At 43.8% G+C, this 22,459-nt stretch overlaps 1 protein-coding gene across 1 annotated transcript in view; it reads right to left on the reverse strand.

Annotated features, from left to right (window-relative positions):
- Positions 1–20,874, reverse strand: part of LOC121569164 (TATA-binding protein-associated factor 172) — an 83,378-nt gene extending 62,504 nt beyond the window's left edge. Inside the window, exons 1-19 of the mRNA XM_041879851.2 lie at positions 20,475–20,874; positions 18,286–18,409; positions 17,669–17,783; positions 16,929–17,072; positions 13,859–14,073; positions 12,625–12,758; positions 12,193–12,322; positions 11,937–12,005; positions 11,689–11,778; positions 11,284–11,379; positions 10,902–11,078; positions 10,536–10,676; positions 10,083–10,207; positions 9,693–9,813; positions 9,321–9,425; positions 7,451–7,600; positions 6,974–7,119; positions 5,722–5,896; positions 5,232–5,435 (exon numbers count right to left, since the gene is read on the reverse strand). Of these exons, the coding sequence (XP_041735785.2) occupies positions 5,232–5,435; positions 5,722–5,896; positions 6,974–7,119; positions 7,451–7,600; positions 9,321–9,425; positions 9,693–9,813; positions 10,083–10,207; positions 10,536–10,676; positions 10,902–11,078; positions 11,284–11,379; positions 11,689–11,778; positions 11,937–12,005; positions 12,193–12,322; positions 12,625–12,758; positions 13,859–14,073; positions 16,929–17,072; positions 17,669–17,783; positions 18,286–18,409; positions 20,475–20,488 (2,475 nt within the window). The 5' untranslated portion in view covers positions 20,489–20,874. The remainder of the gene's footprint in view (positions 1–5,231; positions 5,436–5,721; positions 5,897–6,973; positions 7,120–7,450; positions 7,601–9,320; positions 9,426–9,692; positions 9,814–10,082; positions 10,208–10,535; positions 10,677–10,901; positions 11,079–11,283; positions 11,380–11,688; positions 11,779–11,936; positions 12,006–12,192; positions 12,323–12,624; positions 12,759–13,858; positions 14,074–16,928; positions 17,073–17,668; positions 17,784–18,285; positions 18,410–20,474) is intronic.
- Between the last annotated feature and the right edge of the window lie 1,585 nt (positions 20,875–22,459).

The following is a 22,459-nucleotide window of genomic DNA, read 5'->3' on the forward strand; positions in this document are numbered from 1 at the left end:
CACAGTGGGCACAACATCTCCTATACACTTCCTGATAGATGAATACACAAACGGTGACTGAGTTTAAATTATTTTCGCAAGCTACCCGGAACATATCCCAGTCCGCGTGATCAAAACAATCTTCAAGCGTGGATTCCGATTGGTCAGACAAGCATTGAATAGTCCTTAGCACGGGTACTTCCTGTTTGAGCCTAGTCCTCAAATGTGCATTGTTAAAATGCCCTGCTACAATAAATGCAGCCTCAGGATGTGGTTTCCAGTTTGCATAAAGTCCAGTGAAGTTCTTTGAGGGCCGTTGTGGTATCGGCTTGAGGGGGGATATACACGGTATTCTAGGTTGGGTAAACAAAAGGGCTTGAGTTCCTGTATGTTCCTACAATTACACCATGAGTCGTTAATCATGAAAACACACAGCGCCGCCCTTCAGCTTCCCGGAGAGATATTTATTTCTGTCTGTGCGATGAACTGAGAACCCATCTGGCTGGACCGATTGCGACAGAATATCCCCAGAGAGCCATGTTTCCGTGAAACAAAGTATGTTACAGGCCCTGATGTCTCTCTGGAAGGAAATCCTTGCCCTGAGCTCGTCGACCTTGTTATCCAAAGACTGAACATTAGCGAGTAGGATAATTAGAAGCGGTGGGTGGTGTGCGTGCCTCCTTATTCTAACCAGCAGGCTGCTCCGAGTGCCTTTCCTCCGCCGGCGTTGTTTTGGTTCAGCCGCTGGAATCAGTTCAATTGCCCTGGGGAGAGCAAACAAAGGATCTGCCTCGGGAAAGTCGTATTCCTGGTCGTAATGCTGGTGAGTTACCGCCGCTCTGATATCAAACAGTTTTTCCCGGCTGTATGTAATGATACAAAACACTGAGCTAATAATGGTAAAAAAAATACATAAAATGACAATATCGCAAAGTTTCCTAAGAGCTAGTCGCGAGGCCGCAATCTTTGTCGGCGCCTATGTCAATCTACTATCCCCCATAGTACAAAAGTTGACCGATTCTATTCTGTGCAATAAATAAATATTCCAAACATAGTCTGGGACAGTTGTGGGATGCGATAAATCCCAAATTAATACATCCACTAGCATCAAAAAAACTTTACGCAATGAGCCTGACGCAACAAATCAGAACGTTTAGCTTAAAATGTTGATAACCTATTAGGCTATTTCTTCACATTATAAGCGCAGCAATGCACACACTGCAGTAGGCTATAAGCGCAAAATGTTCCATTAGTGGGAAAACACCATTATCAAAATTGACTGCAAATGCGATTATGCATGTAATGCTTTTATTATAAAAAGGTGCATTTTTAAGATAAAATTCTTCCAAAGTTGACTCACATGCTGCTTATGTATGCCAGTTAGGCTCTACATCCCTTGTAAAGCAGATTAATGTGCTTACTTCAGTAATTTGGCCACTTTATCAAAACATATAGCCCTAAGGGCTAGGCTACATGAGGTGTGCGACTGATTAGAAAAAGTAAAAAAATAAATAATAATAAGGCATTGTTTCTTGCCTTACACTGGGCATCATTAACAAGTGATAGTCTGATGGGTGACAATATTAGCCTATTCTTGATTTAATCTTCTCTTTACATATACTAAATCATATATGTGTGAAATTCGTTTTGATTTAGAATGGACCATTATCATGCACAGTCTCAAAACAGGGGCTGGGGAAAAAATATGTCATCTCTGCACTTAAATAGCGAATGGAGGACACTTTTCCCGTGGTTCATTTTCATGCCAGCCAGGTAGGCTATACTCCTGTTGTAAAGAGAAGCAATGTGCTTAATATTAGGAAAGTTGAGAAATAAATATAGTAGGCCTAGCCTATAGAAAGCTGATCCTCCCCTTTTTAGTAGAGGCCATCACTCTGTTCTCACGCAATTGCATAGCCTATAGAAATGTTGCGCAACATGAGCTCTCATTAAGTGTTTGATTAGATTTGCATTGACGTCAGAGTGATTAGAGGGACAATAGAGTGCTGAGTTACCAGGCAGTTAGCAAGTTTAGTAGGCTACTAATGACCATCAGAGATTTGAGAAGCGTAGTTACCCTGACTAAACGGTCATGTGGAATTTGACTGCCTTCATGACTCGTGACCGCCGGTGTGGCGGTAATACGGTCACCGCAACAGCCATATCCAACACTTTACATGTTGCGTTTATATTTTTGTTCAGTGCATGTGGCTGGTCGGGATGGTTCCGGCTCTAAAAATGGGTGCGGCTCTAAAAGAACTGACCCGTGCAGGACTCCTACCATGGAGGTTGAAGGTGGCCCAGAGGTTAGAGGCAGACCTGTAGCCGGAGGGTCGATGGTTCAAATCCCGGAACGGGCACTAAAGTAGGGTCTGAACTGGCAAGAGCAGAACTATTTCTGTTCTGGATCAATAGACAACTGAAATCAACAATGTCATTCAAACACTGGATTTGGCTACCACTTTACGCAACTTTACACAACACGTAAAGTGTTGGTCCCATGTTTCATGAGCTGAAATAAAAGACCGCAGAAATTTTCCATACGCACAAAAAGCTTATTTCTCTAAAATTTGGGGCACAAATGTATTTACATCCCTGTTAGTAAGCATTTCTACTTTGCCAAGATAATCTATCCAACTGTTGAAACTGTGGGTTTGCACAACCGAAGAATGTGCACAAACTGTCAGAAACAGTCTTAGGGAAGCTCATCTGCGTGCTCGTTTTCTTCACCAGGGTCTTGACCCAACTGCAGTTCGACATCGTAACCGACTTCAGTGGGCAAATGCTCACCTTCGATGGCCACTGGCACGCTGGAGAAGTGTGCTCTTCATGGATAAATTCTGGTTTCAACTGTACCGGGCAGATGGCAGAGCGTGTATGGCGACATGTGGGCGAGCGGTTTGCTGATGTCAACGCTGTGAACAGAGTGCCCCATGGTGGCGGTGGGGTTATAGTAAGGGCAGGCATAAGCTACGGACAACTAACACAATTGCATTTTATCAATGGCAATTTGAATGCACAGAGACACCGTAACGAGATCCTGAGGCCCATTGTCATGCCATTCATCTGCCACCATCACCTCATGTTTCAGCATAATAATGCACAGCCCCATGTCGCAAGGATCTGTACACAATTCCTGGAAAATGAAAATGTCCCAGTTCTTCCATGGCCTTCATACTTAAACATGTCACCCATTGAGCATGTTTGGGATGCTCTTGATCGACAGCATGTTCCAGTTCCCACCAATATCCAGCAACTTCTCACACAGCCATTAAGGAGGAGTGGGACAACATTCCACAATCAACAGCCTGATTAACTATTTGAAGGAGATGTGTCACAGTGCATGAGGCAAAATTGTGGTCAACCACATTTTTTTAAAAAGGCATCTTTGACCACATATCTGTATTCCCAATCATGTGAAAAACATAGATTAGGGCCTAATGAATTTACTTCAATTGACTGATTTCTTTACATCAACTCAGTAAAATCTTTGAAGTTGCTGCATGTTGCGTTTATATTTTAGTTCAGTGTAATATACAGTGAGGGAAAAAAGTATTTGATCCCCTGCTGATTTTGTACGTTTGCCCACTGACAAAGAGATGATCAGTCTATAATTTTAATGGTACGTTTATTTGAACACATGTCAAAAATGTTATGAATTGATTTGCATTTTTAAAAATCAGGGAAATAAGTATTTGACACCCTCTCAAATCAGAAAGATTTATGGCTCCCAGGTGTCTTTTATACAGGTAACGAGCTGAGATTAGGAGCACACTCTTAAAGGGAGTGCACCTAATCTCAGCTTGTTACCTGTATAAAAGACACCTGTCCACAGAAGCAATCAGATTCCAAACTCTGCACCATGGCCAAGACCAAAGAGCTCTCCAAGGATGTCAGGGACAATATTGTAGACCTACACAAGGCTGGAATGGGCTACAAGACCATCACCAAGCAGCTTGGTGAGAAGGTGACAACAGTTGGTGCGATTATTCGCAAATGGAAGAAACACAAAATAACTGTCAATCTCCCTCGGCCTGGGGCTCAATGCAAGATCTCACCTCGTGGAGTTGCAATGATCATGAGAACGGTGAGGAATCAGCCCAGAACTACACGGGAGGATCTTGTCAATGATCTCAAGGCAGCTGGGACCATAGTCACCAAGAAAACAATTGGTAACACTACGCCGTGAAGGACTGAAATCCTGCAGTGCCCGCAAGGTCCCCCTGCTCAAGAAAGCACATATACATGCCCGTCTAAGGTTTGCCAATGAACATCTGAATGATTCAGAAGAGAACTGGGTGAAAGTGTTGTGGTCAGATGAGACCAAAATCAAGCTCTTTGGCATCAACTCAACTCGCCGTGTTTGGAGGAGGAGGAGGAATGCTGCCTATGACCCCAAGAACACCATCCCCACCTTCAAACATGGAGGTGGAAATATTATGCATTGGGGGTGTTTTTCTGCTAAGGGGACAAGACAACTTCAAAAGGGACGATGGACGGGGCCATGTACCGTCAAATCTTGGGTGAGAACCTCCTTCCCTCAGCCAGGGCATTGAAAATGGGTCGTGGATGGGTATTCCAGCATGACAATGACCCAAAACACGGCCAAGGCAACAAAGGAGTGGCTCAAGAAGAAGCACATTAAGGTCCTGGAGTGGCCTAGCCAGTCTCCAGACCTTTATCCCATAGAAAATCTGTGGAGGGAGCTGAAGGTTCGAGTTGCCAAACGTCAGCCTCGAAACCTTAATGACATGGAGAAGATCTGCAAAGAGGAGTGGGACAAAATCCCTCCTGAGATGTGTGCAAACCTGGTGGCCAACTACAAGAAACGTCTGACCTCTGATTGCCAACAAGGGTTTCGCCACCAAGTACTAAGTCATGTTTTGCAGAGGGGTCAAATACTTATTTCCCTCATTAAAATGCAAATCAATTTATAAAATGTTTGACATTTTCACAATTTTGTTGTTGTTATTCTGTCTCACTGTTCAAATAAACCTACCATTAAAATTATAGACTGATCATGTCTTTGTCAGTGGGCAAACGTACAATATCAGCAGGGGATCGAATACTTTTTCCCCTCACTGTAAATGCCATTTAGCAGATGCTTTTATCCAAAGCGACACAGTCATGCGTGCATAAATTTAACATACGATAGTCCCAGGAATCGAACCCAATATCCAGACGTTGCAAGCGCCATGCTCTACCAACTGAGAAGACCACTATTTATACATGGATACAGAGTGTGTTCTCACCAGTTCGCTGGCCTGGTCGATGGTGAAAACACTGCAGTTGAGGCGGTCGCGCACGTCGATCTGAGCGTCGGCCAGCAGGGAGATGAGCTGCTTACACTCGTTCTGCATGCGTGTGAAGGGAATGGCGATCTCATCGTAGTACAGCTGCTCTGACAGGATAGCTAAGAGGCGAGGCTGGACCATGGATGACACCACCTGACACTCCTGAGGCGAGAAGGGGGGGGGGGGCGAGGCGGTTTAATTTCAAATCGGCCAGGATTCAATGAAACTGTTTGCTGATATCATGCTGGATATACATACACACACCTTGAGATGTTGGCTCAAGCTGAAATTAGTAAATCGCCCTGCACGGGTAGGTTATATGAGTTTGTTTGAAGCCCGGCCATAAAAGCCTTTCTGAAATAAATCCTGACAGCATTATGGTGAAAAACTCCTATCCAAATAAAACGATTACAAAAACGTACGAACGAAAAACAGACTCAGGTCCTACCTTCTGCACTGCGGCCCACTCACAAAGTACCAGTGCCACAGCGATGCGCTGCAGGGCAGACTTTGAGTTGAGGTGGAAAAGCAGCAACTGGCCCAGCGACTCAGCCGGCCGGATGTCCTGGGAGGACGAGTTGACCTGTGGGTCGCAAATACACCGACACAGGGCCCCCAACAATCTGAAGAGAAAAAAAATGAAAATTGTTAGGCATTCATAATAACTTATTGCAAATGTTGTAACTGGATTTGTCGCAATTCCACCATCGCGTTTCTTTTTTTACAAATTTCAGTTTGCATACTGGTTTGTTAAATGAGGAAGACAATGAGCTGGAATGGGTGAAACATTTGTATCAACATACCAGGACTCCAGGCAGTAAAGCACACTTTACATATCCGATTCAAATATTTTATTTTTCCTGCAGTCTGAACAGCCAAAAAGCACATGGAATCTGATATTTTAAGCCACATGTCAAACCACCTTCGTAGGTGGATTGAAGTCTGATTCCCGGCCATGCGACGTGTCTGAATGGTCAAGATTTATTTGCCCTCAAGTGGTTCTAGCTTGTTAATTGATTACAAACTAAATTAGTGAATATGCTAGAAAGCTAAATAGCTACCTAGCTAGCCGACTGCTGTGGCTAGACAAAAAGGACTCGTTTTGAAAGTTGGATCATCTTTTCCTGAGGCTTTAAAAAGTGTTCTTACCCTATGATTTTGAACATTCAAAGCAACTGGGAAACGTCCGTGGCAGGCATTGATGTCACGTTAGCTTGCTACATAACTTCTGAGCGATAGGAAGCATGAGCGCCACCAACCTGCCTACACCACCTCGCACACACCCGTTGTTACTATGACAACTAGCGTAGCCATGTCAGCAAATGACTGCTGTCTGAACAAACACAAATCCGATTTGGTCACTCGTAACTTGCTGTTTGGACAGTCAGTATTCCAAAACAGATTTTAAAAAAAATAAAAATAATGATTTGAGTATTAAGGTCTGTAGTGTGAACAAGGCTTATGAGGCTTAGAGCCCAACGATGCCAGATGCCGAGTTGCTCTTGCCTTGACTAACTAACAGTCCAACCAGAGTAGCAGCTGGCTGCAGAAACCATACAGTGCTGCGATGAGTTTTTAAATCTTAGTCTCTCAGGAGCCAACCGCTGCCAACAATAGTCCCAATTCCACCATTGTTTTTTCTTCAATATCGCTATGGATCAAAATTAGATGCAGAGTAATAGAAATAGAGAGGGACTAACTTTGCGGCCATGAGGCGAGCCCGTGTCACCACATAGTCTCGCGTCATTGGGTCCTCGGTCACAGTTTCTGCCCCAGCGATATACTCCTGAACAGTCTCCTTCACCTGAACCAAGGCTCCCTGGCGAGGCTTCCCACCAGCCTTCTCCTGTCAAATCAAATCAGAGAACACATGCATCAAAGACTGGGTAGCGTTCAGTAGGCACAAAACGGAAAATAACTGTCCGGAACAGACGGGTACCATCTAAGGTTGTCCAATAAGAAACAAAATGTTTTCCGTTGCAAAACATTTAGCAAAAATGTGAATGTGCCCTAATGAGCCTGACCTTAGACAACTGGATAACAGCATCATACCAGAGAAAATACATAAACCTATCCCATAATGAAGCCCTGTGTAACAGTAGTACAGGGGCACTTGAGAATACAACAATCTGTAACTGATGTAACAATCAGTCCTAATTTAGTAACCACCCTCTCACCTTGCAGCGAGCCTTGACTTCCAGCAGCATGTTGATGTCTATGGGGATGTGAGAGGCTTGCATCATCAGGCAGAGCCAGGCGCCCATCCAGGGACAGCTGGCTGCCACCACGTAATGCTGAGGGGCCTGGCGCAGCAGCTCTGTCCACACCTAGAAGACATTAATTTAAAAAACATGTCACATGTGCCAAATACAACAGGTGTAGACCTTACCGTGAAATGCTTACTTACAAGCCCGTAACTATTTCTTGAACTGCATTGTTGGTTAAGAAAAGATTTACTGAATAAACTAAAGTAAAAAATAAATTTAAAAAAGTTACGCAATAAAATAAGCTATATCCAGGGAGTACCGGTACCGAGTCAACGTGCTGGGGTACAGGTTAGTCGAGGTAATTTGTACATGTAGGTAGGGGTAAAGTCACTATGCATTGATAATAAACAGTGAGTAGCAGCAATGTCAAAACAAAAATAGTGAAGAGGCGACTCCGGGATGCTGACCTTCTAGGCAGAGTTGCAAAGAAAAAGCCATGTCTCAGACTGGCCAATAAAAATAAAAGATTAAGATGGGCAGTCAGATATGGCTTTTTCTTTGCAACTCTGCCTAGAAGGTCAGCATCCCGGAGTCGCCTCTTCACTGTTGACGTTGAGACTGGTGTTTTGCGGGTACTATTTAATGAAGCTGCCAGTTGAGGACTTGTGAGGCGTCTGTTTCTCAAACTAGACACTAATGTATTTGTCCTCTTGCTCAGTTGTGCATCGGGGCCTCCCACTCCTCTTTCTATTCTGATTAGAGACAGTTTGCGCTGTGCTGTGAAGGGAGTAGTACACAGCGTTGTACGAGATCTTCAGTTTCTTGGCAATTTCTCGCATGGAATAGCCTTCATTTCTCAGAACAAGAATAGACTGACGAGTTTCAGAAGAAAGTTATTTGTTTCTGGCCATTTTGAGCCTGTAATCGAACCCACAATTGCTGACGCTCCAGATACTCAACTAGTCTCAAGAAGGCCAGTTTTATTGCTTCTTTAAATCAGCACAACAGTTTTCAGCTGTGCTAACATAATTGCAAAAGGTTTTTCTAATGATCAATTAGCCTTTTAAAATGATAAACTTGGATTAGCAAACACAACGTGCCATTGGAACACAGGACTGATGGTTGCTGATAATGGGCCTCTGTACGCCTATGTAGATATGCCATTAAAAATCAGCTGTTTCCAGCTACAATAGCCATTTACAACATTAACAATGTCTATACTGTATTTCTGATCTATTTTATTGGACAAAATAAATTGCTTTTCTTTAGAAAACAAGGACATTTCTAAGTGACCCCAAACTTTTGAACAGTAGTGTATATTCTCTGTGTCGTCGTTCAGCCACGACTCAGTGAAACATAAGATATTACAGTTGAATGTCCCGTTGGTAGGATAGTCGAACGGAGATCATCCAGTTTATTTTCCATTGATTGCACGTTGGCCAATAGAACGGATGGTAGAGGTGGGTTACCCACTCGCCAACGAATTTGAACAAGGCACCCTGATCTCCGGCCCCTTTCTTTAAGTCTTCACGCGAATGACAGGGATTTGGGCCTGGTCTCGGAGAAGCAGTATATCCTTTGCTTCGGACTCATTAAAGAAAATAATCGTTGTCCAGTTGAGGTGAGTAATCGCCGTTCTGATATCCAGAAGCTCTTTTCGGTAGCAGCAACATTATGTACAAAATACGTTACAAACAATGTGAAAAAACACACAAATTAGCTCAGTTGGTTAGGAGCACGTAAAACAGCAGCCATCCCCTCTAGCACCATTGTACTGTATCAGCCAGGATATATGACCTCCTTGATAGTGTGTGTGTGTGTGAGAGTGAGACAAACAAACCTTTTGGATGAGGTCCAGGATCTCCTGATTGCTCTCCAGGATGCAGGACTGGAAGATGTGTCGGAGCATGTCTTGCAGGACCTGGTTGAGCCATAGCGCACAGCTCTGGAACACCACAAAAAAGACTTCAGTGATGAAATCAGCCAAATTGTATAAACACAGTTGTAGTCATAGTTTAGCATTTCAATCATTCAATCTCAAATCGACTCCTACTTGTGGAAATCTGAGAGGATTTGATTGGTATAAACAATAAATGGTGAAACTTTCACCTAGCCTTATTGCTTACACCTATCCAGTCCTCTCAGATCTAGACTAGTGCATGGGGTCTATTTAGGATTGGGCCATTGGCATCTCTTTCCCTTACAAACCCACCTGGTCAGCTTTGGATAGTAGGGTGAAGAGGGTCTCTAGTGCAGCCCGTCTGACTGATGATATGGTGTGTCTAAGGAATGGCCAGACCCGAGGGACAAGGACCGTTAGGGACTGCTGCATGCTGGAGGGACAAAAGAGAACATTGTTGGGCCTGTTAACCCTTGCACAAGTTGTCCTCTGAAACATCTAGTGTGATTTGCATGTACTATGACAAAAAAAACTAAGACAACATTCTACAATGTCATATTCTTGAACAAAAGAACAGAAAAATAATCACTGGTGAGAACATTGCACAGCCATATCAAACACCATTGACTTTACAAGACAACTGTTCCATGTTAAAGTGGGAGAAGAGGTTATATCTTTACAGACAGGAAATGAGTCACTCACCTGCACTGTCGGACCTGGGGGTAGGTGAGCAGAGAGGACAGTAGGGTCATGATGCTGTTGGTGGAGGCTGTCAGGTCATCCAGCTCCAGGAGAGCGTCCCACAGGGTGTTCACTATGAATGGGACCTGAACAATACAAAGAAAACACAGCGGTCATGATTATACAACAGAGACAACTGCTATAGTCAGCACAGTACTGAAAAAACAAATAAAGCAAATTAACTACCTGGGTTGTGTCCATTAGGGCATGCAACGGAAAACATGAGCATTTCTTACTGGACAAGCCCAGGTAGCCATTTGGTGCTTACTAAACACAACCCTACTGTGCCATAAAGAAGTATACAATGCCAAGGCGGCAAGCCATGAGATGGATAGGACTATGTGAGGGGTGAGGTTGGAGAGAGGATAAAGGGCAGTTAAGGTGACCAGACGTGGAGAGGTGTTCCAGTCTGACCTTGTTGGGGAGTAGCTGTACTAAGCTGTCCACCACAGGGATGAGGGCCGCGGCTGCCACCGCTCTGACATCATCATCCAGGTCCTGCAGCCCCTCTGTGATGGCAGGGAGCACCCGCGGAAGCAGAGCGGAGATCAGGTCCTGAGCGGGAGAAAGAGAGAGGGAAAGAAAAAGAACAAGAGAGGGGGCATAAGACAGAAATACATTAAAAAAGAGAGTTAAGAGTGCAAGAGAAAAAACAAAAAGAGAGTCCAGTCTATACATGTATAAAACGCTTGTTTTACTGCCTTACACTGGATAACACACATCATCCATGATGGGCATCAGACACAAGCAGACAGGACAGGAGCAGGTGGTTATTGGTACCTGTCGGACAGCCAGGGCATACTTGATGCCCAGAAGACCTCCGTGCCGGACCTCCCACTGGTCCTCCGTCAGCAGCTTCAGCAAGATGTCAACAGTCATGGCAACGCCGCTGTCATTCATATGGCGCAAGGCCACGCCCAGTGTCTGGGCACAAGTCTCTCTGACCGGAGCCACCACCTGCCCAGAAAGGAGAGAGACAGCATGTTAGACATACAGCAACGCCTGACTCAAGTGCCTGTAGGTAGGGTAACAAAATTCTGTAAACTGGCATTTGATAAATCTTTCTGAATTTTGCAACCTTACCCCAGAGGGAGTAAATAACAGTCATATTAAATTGAATTCAACCATCCCACTCAATTGCATGGTATGATACAAGACACACCTCATCAGAGACAAAGTCTCCAAAACGGTCCAGAGCAAACACACAGAGCAGCCGTATAACCACATCCTCCAGCCACTCCTGGTGCTGCCGCGCCATCTGGGAAAGGTCAAAGGTCAGACATATTGTGGTCATATCGATTAGAGGTAAACTGAACTATTCATGTTTGCAGGTTGCATAGAGCAGTGTTTACCAAACTCGGTCCTGGGGCCCCACCTGGGTGCACATTTTGTTTTTTGACCTAACACGACACAGCCAATTCAAATAACCAACTCACTATCAAGCTTTGATTATTTAAATCCACTGTGTAGTGCTAGGGGGGAAAAAAATCTAAAAGTGCACCCAGAGGGTGCCCTAGCACAGAGTTTGGGGAAACCCTGGCATAGAGAGAAGAGTCAGATACAGTACCTGTTCTGCAGTGCATTCCACCAGCTTCCCTCCTCCAGCACCTTGAGACTTGAGGATCTCCCTGAGGCCTGTGCCTGCACCGTGACGAATCTGAACACATAATCAGAGCACTAGTAGTTTCATAGATCAGTGTGAGTCTATATGCTGCCTGTTATGTTATACAATGGATCCTTATAGGACAACTACATTAAGCGCTGTAGGATTACAGATTACTTGAACGGGTCTGCTAGGAATAGGAAGGTCATTACCTCCCATGAGGGGTTGAATAGGTCATTACAGAGCTCATCACAAAAGCTCTCCAGGGGCCACTCCTGGGTCTGGAAATAAAGCACAAGATGAATCAGAACTGTTCAACGTTTGGACAAAGACACAGATTTTATAACAGTTGAACTATACAGTCTTTCTCCAGACGCCGAGTAAATTGATTCTCAAGTTCTGTGTAAAATGGTTGACTTTGATCGTATTCTTTATAAAGAGCTTTATCCTTGGTGACCCATTTCTTACCTCTTCTAAGAGACTGGAGTTGTCTGGAACATTATCGATTAAGACTTTATGCTCCGTTGCCGGTTGGTCGATGACTACGTTGGTAGTTTTCCTGCGCTTCTCCTCAGGCTCCCCCTCAAAACTGTCATTACTACAGAAATAATAATAATATTTATCTGTGATTTGATTTCCAAACTCAGGTCATCCAATTCAGAAAGACCCCATCGCCTACATTATACAATGCAGATGGAAACCAAAGACAGAAAGACCTGGGTTATGTTCATTAGGGCAAACGTAGCAAAGAGTTTTGTAGCAGAAAACGTAAATGAGCATCTCTTATTGGACATGTACAGACAGTGCCTCCACTTTCCACTCAGTTTCAAAACGATTTGTTCAGTTTGTTGCGTAATGAACACGACCTGTCTAAAAAGCTTTGGAAGAAATAGGGCATACCTTCTCTCGTTGGGATCCATGTCTTTGGATCGTTGCTTTGCCACTAGCTTGGCCATCCTCTTAGCCTTGTTCTTCTGTCGGTTGCTCATGCCTGGTCGAAACTCTGCGTCTATTATCTCTGCCGCCTGCATGGGCTGAAAGTGGAACAATTACAATTGAACATTAGTTTCTAGTGATTGAACAAAACAATTGTTAACTTATTTCATTCATTTCTCTGACCAAAGAGACAGTTCCTCAGACAGAGAGCATGTTGTTGTTTCCTTCTAACAGAGACAAAGATATGAACACAACTTGCACAGATCACATCCTAAAGTGAAGACGGCACATGCACGCTGAAAGGTGCAGGTCAGATAAGTGGGGTGGACCGGGAACTATGCCATCTTGGCTTTGCATCTGGTCTAGTTGATCATTAGGATAGACACAGAAATAGTTATGACACTTCGCACCACCCCTAGGTTTCCTGCACTCCAACTCAGATTGACATCTTTCCATGAGAGAAGATTGCAGAAAGCAAGCCTATCTGATGTTAGTCCCCAGACTATGGCCGTGTCTGAAAACATTACTAGCTATCAAGTCCTTGCTTCCTCAGTCCTTGTTTCCTCAATGCCTTCCTCAATTTTCTGAGGGACCTTTAGCCTCTCCTCCAATGATCTTTGAGAGGCATTGAGGAAACAAGGATTGCGGAAGCAAAGATTTGACAGCTAGTAACGTTTTCAAAGCATGTTATGTCAAGACCTACACCAAGGTCTTCTTACCAGACGTCCCGGTCATGGTTGGACAAGTTACAGCATGCCTCCTCTGTCCAAGTTTGGTTACGCATAGCCAGGTTTTGACTGAAGGGTCCAAAATATACCTGGCAACGCTTTGAGGTGCTGAAAGAAGCACCAAGCTTCTAAGCCTCACACACTGTCTGCCACGGTTGTGACCAAATTAACCAAGGATAGTAGCCTGCACTTGTTGCTACCTGGGTGGAGTTCAGTTGTTAGAAAAGGCTTTGAAACAGAGTGAAACAGGGAGGGACTACCTGGACTAATCCAATAAGAAACTAATTTTTCGTTTTCCGATGCAAAATGTTCCAGAACATTTTTCGTAGCATGGCCTAATGAACACGACCCTCGGTGTTAAGCTTTGTAGGATGCTGTTCAAAATTACTGACTCAATGACAGCCTTGGAGCTCAACGTACAGTAACAGCCTAAAGGAGAGTTGGAAATGGAGGTAGTGTGACTGACTCACCACGTGGTTATGGGAGCTGGAGCAGGGTCCAGAGCCCTTCCCTCCCTGTCCCTGGGCCTTAGGGCCACTGGGCGTGCAGATGTACTGGGTGTCCAGGTCCTCATCATTGAAAAGCTCCATCGTGTCCATGCCGATTGCGGCACCTATGTCCAGTCCCAGCTTCCTCTGCAGCAGCTTCCTCTGGCGGGCGAGACGCTCCTTAGGGTCCACTTCACCTGGCACGGGAGAGCAAAGAGAAGGGGTATGAAGCTTGTAGAAAATACCAACTATGGAGAAACTCATTTATGTAGAGAATACATGGACACATATGGCTGGTTTCCTGGACACAGATTAAGCCTCTAGTAATGGAGAAAGAAAAAATGGTTCTCAATGCAGAATCTCCATTGAAAGTGCGTTTTGGTCCAGGACTAATGTGCACGTCCCTGAAACCAGCCCTTAGGGCAGGGATGGGCAACTTTGAAGGGGGCCACAAAATCTGAACTCATGAGGGGCCGTAGTTCCTCGCAGGTCTGGTACCCCCCCGATAAAATGTGTATAATCTCATGCAATTCTACACATTTTGCCATGGGGTGTAGAGAAAAGTTTGTAGTTTCTAACATGATATCTGAGTGAGACTAACAAAATCAAGTCGGGGCCCCACGGCCAGTAATTCAACCATGATAACAAGTTTAGATAACTTGCCTCTAAATGAACTTAGCGATTAAAAATTAAAAATAAATGGGCCCTGATCCAAAAATAGTGACTTTATAGGGACTACAGTGTATGGTGCCATTTGGGACCCAGCCGTGCTCTGAACTGTGGTCACTGACACCAAGGGCCGAGCGACGCAAAAGTGAGATTCAGAATGCAGATGATGCAACATTGAAACTAAATCCTGACACCCTACAGCAGGCATAGTCATTGCATGCGTCTCTCAGCAACTTCATTGGCCCCGATCAAACAAACTTCTTGGTCCACCAGCCACTTAGATTTAACCAGCCAAAATATTTGTTTTGCTATAATTACATCAAACCCTCCCCCAACCAACAAAAAAAACAAGATGACCATGCTTAATGTTTCTAAAACAAAAAATGTTTTAGTAAGAAGTAATGAGATATTGGTGAATTTCATTTCATTTTTTGTGACCCAAGTCTTTTTTACCCCCTTTACTCCCCAATTGGTAGTTAGTCTTGTCCCATCGCTGTAACTCCTGTACGGACTCGGGAGAGGCGAAGGTCGAGCCGTGCGTCCTCCAAAACACAACCCCGAAAAAGCCGCACTGCTTCTTGACACAATGCACGCTTAACCCAGAAGCCAGCCGCAACAACGTGTAGGAGGAAACACCGCACACCTGGCGACCGGGTCAGCGTGCATGTGCCCGGCCCGCCACAGGAGTCGCTACAGCACAATGGGACAAGGACATCCCGGCCGGCCAAACCCTCCCCTAAACCTAATGGGTCTCCCGGTCGTGGCCGGCTGCGACACAGCCCGGTATCGAACCAGGATCTGTAGTAACGCAGCTTGCTCTGCGATGCGGTGCCTTAGACCGCTGCCCACTTGGGAGGCCGTGACCCGAGTCTTTCAACCAAAATATCAGATGAGCCAAAATGTTCAGCTGCCACTTTAAGGGCAGGAGGTTACAATGGTAACGGGGCCACTCGAGTCTTGTTAAGTGTGGGGTCTGTGTGAGATTTTGGATCTGACTAGTAGTAGACAATAGACAGTATTTCTTCGCCATCAATTGAAGCACCAGACTCAAACTAACATTGAAAAACAACCGACCTTGAACAAAACAATGTAAATAACCAAGAAACACTAGACCAACATTTATGCCGGTACACAGCACCTCCAAAAATGAATATAAGCAGAGCGCACAAAGCTCCCCAGGCCAGGCAGTGTTGCTGCACGAGGTGGGATATAGATTCGTATTTCGTTGTGCAATTAGCAGCTATGAAACAAAATGGCAGAAATACTTTGAAAACAGCTACAAATCACAACTCGCACATGTGCTCATACTTGACTTTTTACTTTATTTCTTATTTGCAAATGCAAATGTAATGCTTGTACTGTAGAGCCCTGCAAATTGACCACCCGCCTACGTGGCTGGTGAAATTGACATTCTTAAGGTGTCAGCATGCTTAAGTTCGGCTGGTGCCTAGCCGAACCAAATGAGTGTCCTCGCATACTCCCTTAAAAGACCTTCGCTTGAAAAACGAGAAAAAAGCAGCAATAATACTGTTTGTCCATTTTGAGACGCCGTAGCCAGTATACACTTCCTGAAAATAGTCAGAAGTAACTCAAGAAATCTGTCATTAATTTAGTTAGTCTTAATTAGCATGAAAACTAGTCATCCCTCGTTGAATGGCAAAGACTTTATTGAAGAACCCCTACTGTTGACCAATCACCGACAAAGAGGCGTAGACTTCAACTCCGAACTTCGGCTTGCCTCCAGAAAAAATGTGTGCCCAAACAGCCACAAAAAAAACTCACCGAAGTCCAAAACGTCACAAAATGTCTTCATAATATATGCACGAACTCTACTGAACTGTTTCGGCTGGGAAGCATGCGGATGCCTTTACCCGCCAATACCTAAATCTACCCGGATTTGGCGGGTGTTAATTATATGCCCTGTTGATGATCATCCCTGAACTTTCCAATAACTTTGATGCATTTCAGTCACACCAAAACATACTTCCTTCAGACTGAAATTTGGCATATCTTTGTTCTATTATTGTGATAAAGCGATATTAAAAATATTTATTTTTGATACCCCCAAGTGTCCTTAAATTGAGAATGAAATAGCTTGATGGTCCATGTTTATAGTATTTTAAATGGCATTTATAGTAATCAATTGGATATCATGTATGAATCTATTTGACTTTGTGACCCCCAAGCCCTGTTCTCCGAGGCTATGGCAGCTTGGCCAGTGAGGTCGTTTCACAAAACAGCCTATCAATTTGGTCACATACCAGATTCTCCCAAAACATTCCTTCTAATTGGATAATAACAGACAAACCAACCTATTAGGAGCCTCACATTACTGAGCCAGGTGTTCGTAGGACGAGTTAAGAGTTAAAAACCAGATGCATACCGGACTTGTCATCCTGGACCTCAAACTCAGCTCCGGCAGAACCCAGTAGAGAAGCACCATGTTTGAGCAGGCGGGAGATGTCGAATCGGTAGAAACTCAACCGGTCAGAGTAGGAGTCCTCTGGGGAAAAGTCTGCACACGACTCTGGAAGAGATCGACAAGCATCCCCACACCACGGTTAGATATAACATCAAATCATTCAAAAGTTAAGGTTGTTTAAAGTTCTGACTAATCTTACAGTCAGAATGGGACCCACACTTTTTACTGTTGAGTGGGAAATATTAGATCAAGAAAAGGAGAAACCTGCACACTGCACTTGCCGGTATCACTTGTTTATTTAAACTTACATATCACCCTCACAGCCTTCGTCAGAGCTTTGTATAATGAGTGGTGAATGCTGATGAAATGTTAAGTGTTTCATTTCAATGTGAGAACATAAGCCTACACATTCAAATACCTCATCACCTACTGTCAATGGTTACTTAAGAGCAGCTCTGACATCAGTTGTATAACACCTAGGGCAAACATTTGCTAGTGTGTTCACATATACCTACTCATTAAACTGATTCCTGGTGGCTAAAACAAAGCTAGAGGCCATGGCACATGTTTCACAAAGGTTATTTAAATGCTAGTCCTGTGAGTAATGGAACGTTATGGCTTTATTTGTTCCCTACTGTCAGGTGTGTAACAAAACAGAGGCACTTGGCTGTGAATAACATGGCAGGTTAAGGTTGGTTCACCTTGTTTGGGCTTGGGTGACGGGTTCCACTCTGGGATATTCTTCACAATGGCCTCCACTGCCTGACCCGCAGCGATACGCGTGTCCCAGTTTGGACTTCTCAGGTACGTCAACACCTGTAGGTTATGGGTGAGCAAGAAAACACAAGACTCGTAGGATGTAACACATCTCATTCAAACGCATCAGATCAGATTGTGGGAACTTATGCACTATTCCAGTTCAAAGGTTCCACTGGTTTAATAATCACCTCAACATGCCACGAAGGAAACGAAGACAGTGGGCTATTCAGCAGTCTATGACCTTTATGGGCCTCCATTTACATTTTTCCAGACAAGGTAAAGAGGGGTTTGCAAATCTGTATGGGTGGTTAAAGTATGGATGCCCTTTTGGCAGCACTATAGGCAGGGGGGTAGGGAGCTGACAACAGTGTGGACTCCCTGGATCGTATTCATTAGCACACGCTGTAGTAAAACGAAAACAAACATTTCTCAGACAAGTTCAAGTAGTCCCTCCCTATTTCAGTCTATTCTTCTTTTTGGTGCCCAATGTATACAACCCTGATGTAGATAGGGACCTGACTGTGGGCACTCATGAGGAAGACAGCAAGCCCAGACTTACCTTCGACAACAGGTTGTTGAGCTCATGTGGATGTAGTTTGACCACATCTCCCAGCTGTTGGGCAGCAGCCTTCCTCGTCACCGGAGTAGTTCCAGTGTCAAGCAAGATGAAAAGACGATCAAGCCTGGAGGACAAGAGAAGGGGAGGAAAAAAGTAGATACAAAAATAATATACTAGGGATTCATTGAGCTCCATTGCATGTGAGAAGAGACTTGAGAAGTTGCATTAGTTTTTTTGCACTATATTTCCAAATGTAACAAAAGGACACGAACTCCATGGAGCGTTGTAGAACTCCGGTCTTGTCGACAGCATCCTAAGTGGGAACTTGAACTTCTGCTTTGTGAAATAAGGTGTAGGTTTCACTTTCCATAATATTTCAGTTTTGCAGATTGCCCAGTGTACATGGCACTAGGGAGGGCACTTCAAGTCCTAGAGTATACTGTGCATGAGATAGGAGTATTGAACACATCTCTGCTAAAAATAAAACCAAGGGCCATTAAAAAAAGGGTGATTCTGTGCAGTGTGGCAACATGCCCAGCCACTGAGTAAAACAAATCCAACATCTCTCCGCTACCCATTAATACACTTATGGTTGAGGTGTATACATCTTGTTGGGATTAGGAATAGTTTGGCAGGGGTAAAAACTATATTTTCCCCTTTGAGCATTCAAATGATCCAGGTGGAAATGTTTTGATTTGTTCTCAATTGTTATTGTACTACCAACTAGGTAATTTGATATCAAAATATAAGCGGATGTTCAGATTCAGTGCGCATATCACTGAACTTCAAGATTCAGAAGTTGGCTGGAGCCTGGCTAACTGTCAATAGATCATTGCATCCAGGTAACCTTCAGGTCAGGTTTATGGATATAGACTCACCGGACAGTTTATTATCGATCCTACAGACAGTGAGTCATGTGGCCATGGCTTGCTATATAAAGCAGGCATACATCAAGGCATTCATCTACTGTTCCATTGAACGTTAGAATGGGTAAAACGAGTGACCTAAGCGACTGAGCGTGGTATGATCGTCGGTGCCAGGTGTGCCGGATCCAGTGTCTCAGAAACAGCCACCCTCCTGGGCTTTTCACGCACGACAGTGTCAAGGGTTTACCGAGAATGGTGCGACAAACAAAAAACATCCAGTCATTGACAGTCCTGTGAGCAAAAACAGCTCGTTGAGGTTGAATGAGAATGGCAAGAATCATGCAAGCTAACAGGCGGGCCACAAACAGATAAATAACAGTATCACTACAGTGGTGTGCAGATCGGTATCTCAGAATGCACAACTCATCGATCCTCGTCACGGATGGGCCATTGCAGCAGACAACCACACCAGGTTCCACTCCTATCAGCTAAAAACAATAAGGGTCTCCAGGGCAGGCGATCACCAACACTGGACAATTGAGGAGTGGAAAAATATTGCCTGAAACATGACAGCGAGTTCAGTTTACTTGAGTTGCCTGGTCAGTCCCGAGACCTCAACCCAATAGAGCATTTTTGGGATGAGATGGAACGGGCAGTTCGCAGCATGAACGTCCCGCCGTCCAATCTGCAGCAACTGCGTGATGCCAACGCGTCAGGATGGACCACATCCCAGCGGAACGTTCCCGACACCTTGTAGAATGCCCGAAGAATTCAGGTTGTTCCATGTTATTTCTGAGCCAATTCATTTACACATGCTGGATATGACACGAGTGAAACAAACCACCATACAAAATAAATCTCTGGATGAAACATGAGCGATAATCTAATTCGCAAGATGATAGACTGGCACGTTTGCAAGCAGATGGCACATCAAGTAACAGCTAAAGGTAAAAACATGTCTCGAAGACCATATTATCATGATCAATTGTATGCGACAGGTCTGCTGGTAACTACAATTAGCTACTTAACGTTAGCTAGGAATTGCTGCCGTTTTTGTATCTAGTAGCTCAGTAGTAAACTGGCTGGCTAAACTTGCTAGATAACTTAGGTAGTTAAAACGGTTGTTTAGCTAGAACTACCAAGTTGGAAAACGCATGCCATGAACCAAGCACGGTTGGCCCGGTATCATGAACCACCACGGGCCGTTGTGTTAGGCTAGCTAGCCATCAACACCATGCCGATGCCTGTTAATGCTAACTAGCTAGATAACTAGTGGCTAAGTTAATAATATTTGATATTAAACAGATAGCTAGGGAATCTCACCTTGATACGGCCATGACAATTAATTGAATGTGTAAATGTACTCTTTTGTGATCCGTATTCAACAGGAGCGATCATTAAAAGTTATCCTCTTTACTTGACGCTAATCCAATGCGCTAGCTAGTTAGCCTAGCAAGGGAGGCCGCTAGTGCGTCTCTTCTCACAGCTCACCACCCGAAACCAGTCGAAATGAGCATCAAATCAGGTCTTCAAAGTAGGTCCCTCTATCTCTTCAATAACTTCTTCCTGAGAAAAATGCAATTTATTAAACTTATATCACCTTAAACCTTGTATTAACCTTCAGAACTACTCCCAGATAAGTACTTTAATCTAATAAGATTTAAATAGTAATTTTTGTGTTCGCTAAAGGGAACCCAGGAGGCTGATTTTATATGAGGCGACATCTTGCATTTATTCCGTCCTCCATAACAGGCGCCGGCTGATTGGTTAGAAGCCATTTCAGCGACCAATCGAAAAGCACATTAAAGAGGAAGTGCACGAAGCGAACAAAAAAACTCCTCGCAGGAAATACATGATTCCCCTTTTGAATTGACAAAAGCCCGCCCACGCGCCTGTCATTCAACAGAGAACCTTTACGAAAAGGTATGTTACCCACTCTGTGAAACCAACCTCTTGCAACTCAAACCTCATGGTGATAAAATAAATAATACAATTAATGTAACTGTCCATCAAAGCTCCATCACCAATAGTCTTTAAAACTTTTCTTCTGAGTCACAAAGTCGCATCTTTCAAAACACTTTTAAATGATGTAAAAGTGATGTAGCTAAAATGTATTCATTTTTGAAGTGTCCAGCAGCTACATTTGTAAATTTCACTTTTTATTTTATTTGAGCAAGCAGACCCATGCTGTCGTAGCTGAGTTTCAGCATCAGGAGCTGACCAGTGCTGAAACTGCTAGTGCCAGGCTCATGCAAAGAGTTGAATGTTTATTTAGCGCACGCTGTCTGGTCTGGCAATAGATGGCCATGGCTCGCTAACACAGTGGAGCAGTGAATTAATGGCTGCTATCTAGCAACAGTGAGGGAGCTGTCTGAAGAAAAGCCTATCAAGTTCTAATTAGCTAACGTTAGCTAGCTATGCATTTGGCAGGAACCTAGCTAGCAAATTAGCTAGCTATGCTGAGACTGAGCAAATATTATGATAACTAGCTAGCTAACTAACCCCTTTCATCTGTGCTGAGAGTCTAGCTAGCTACTTATTTTCCTACAATTTAACCATGATTGTATTACTGGTCTTTTGTCAGAGTTTAAGTGTTTGTTCTAGTTTGTTTGTTTTAGTTTGTTTATTTTATCCCATGTTCACCCCACGACCATGGTGACTTGGCGGCCAGGTCTCACTAGAAGAGGTTCGAGGGTATTTAACTGAATTTAAGAAATGACCATAGTTGAGAGTGATCCCACAGCCCCCTCATATCAGGCTCAGCAGAAGTCAAGAAAGAGGTAGACTCATGCTCCAGGAATACAAGATGAGATATCTAGTGGTTAGTCAGTCTATCAATCCTCAAAAGATGCTATAATCATGGCTGGTCTTGTCATTCTTCTTATGTTCCCTCATCTAGTTAAAAAGAAGTGAGAATAAAATAACCTCATAAAATTGCTGACGAGCAGGTAGGGAAAATACAGGTCTTGTCATTTTTGCATTATAGACCTAGAAGTCTGACCACGGTATTGTCTGGCTTTCATTGTTTGATTGTACTATTGATTTGCTACAGACTTACTTTAATGAGAGAGTGCATTTCTCTTGTAATCTGGCCTGCCTTTGTTGCTTTTCTCTTTGAAGTCATGCGCAAAGGAAGAAGCCTATCTATTATTCTGCCTACGACTAATACACTCTCACAACAGGTAACCCAAAAATAATGAAGAATATGCATTTGGCGGAAATTATATATTATCATTATGTTTTACATCCATATATTTGTTAAAAATTACATTTTACCGATGTAACTGTAGTATGAAGTTGATGCTACA

This window comes from Coregonus clupeaformis, chromosome 1, assembly GCF_020615455.1.
Source record: "Coregonus clupeaformis isolate EN_2021a chromosome 1, ASM2061545v1, whole genome shotgun sequence".
NCBI lineage: Eukaryota > Metazoa > Chordata > Actinopteri > Salmoniformes > Salmonidae > Coregonus > Coregonus clupeaformis.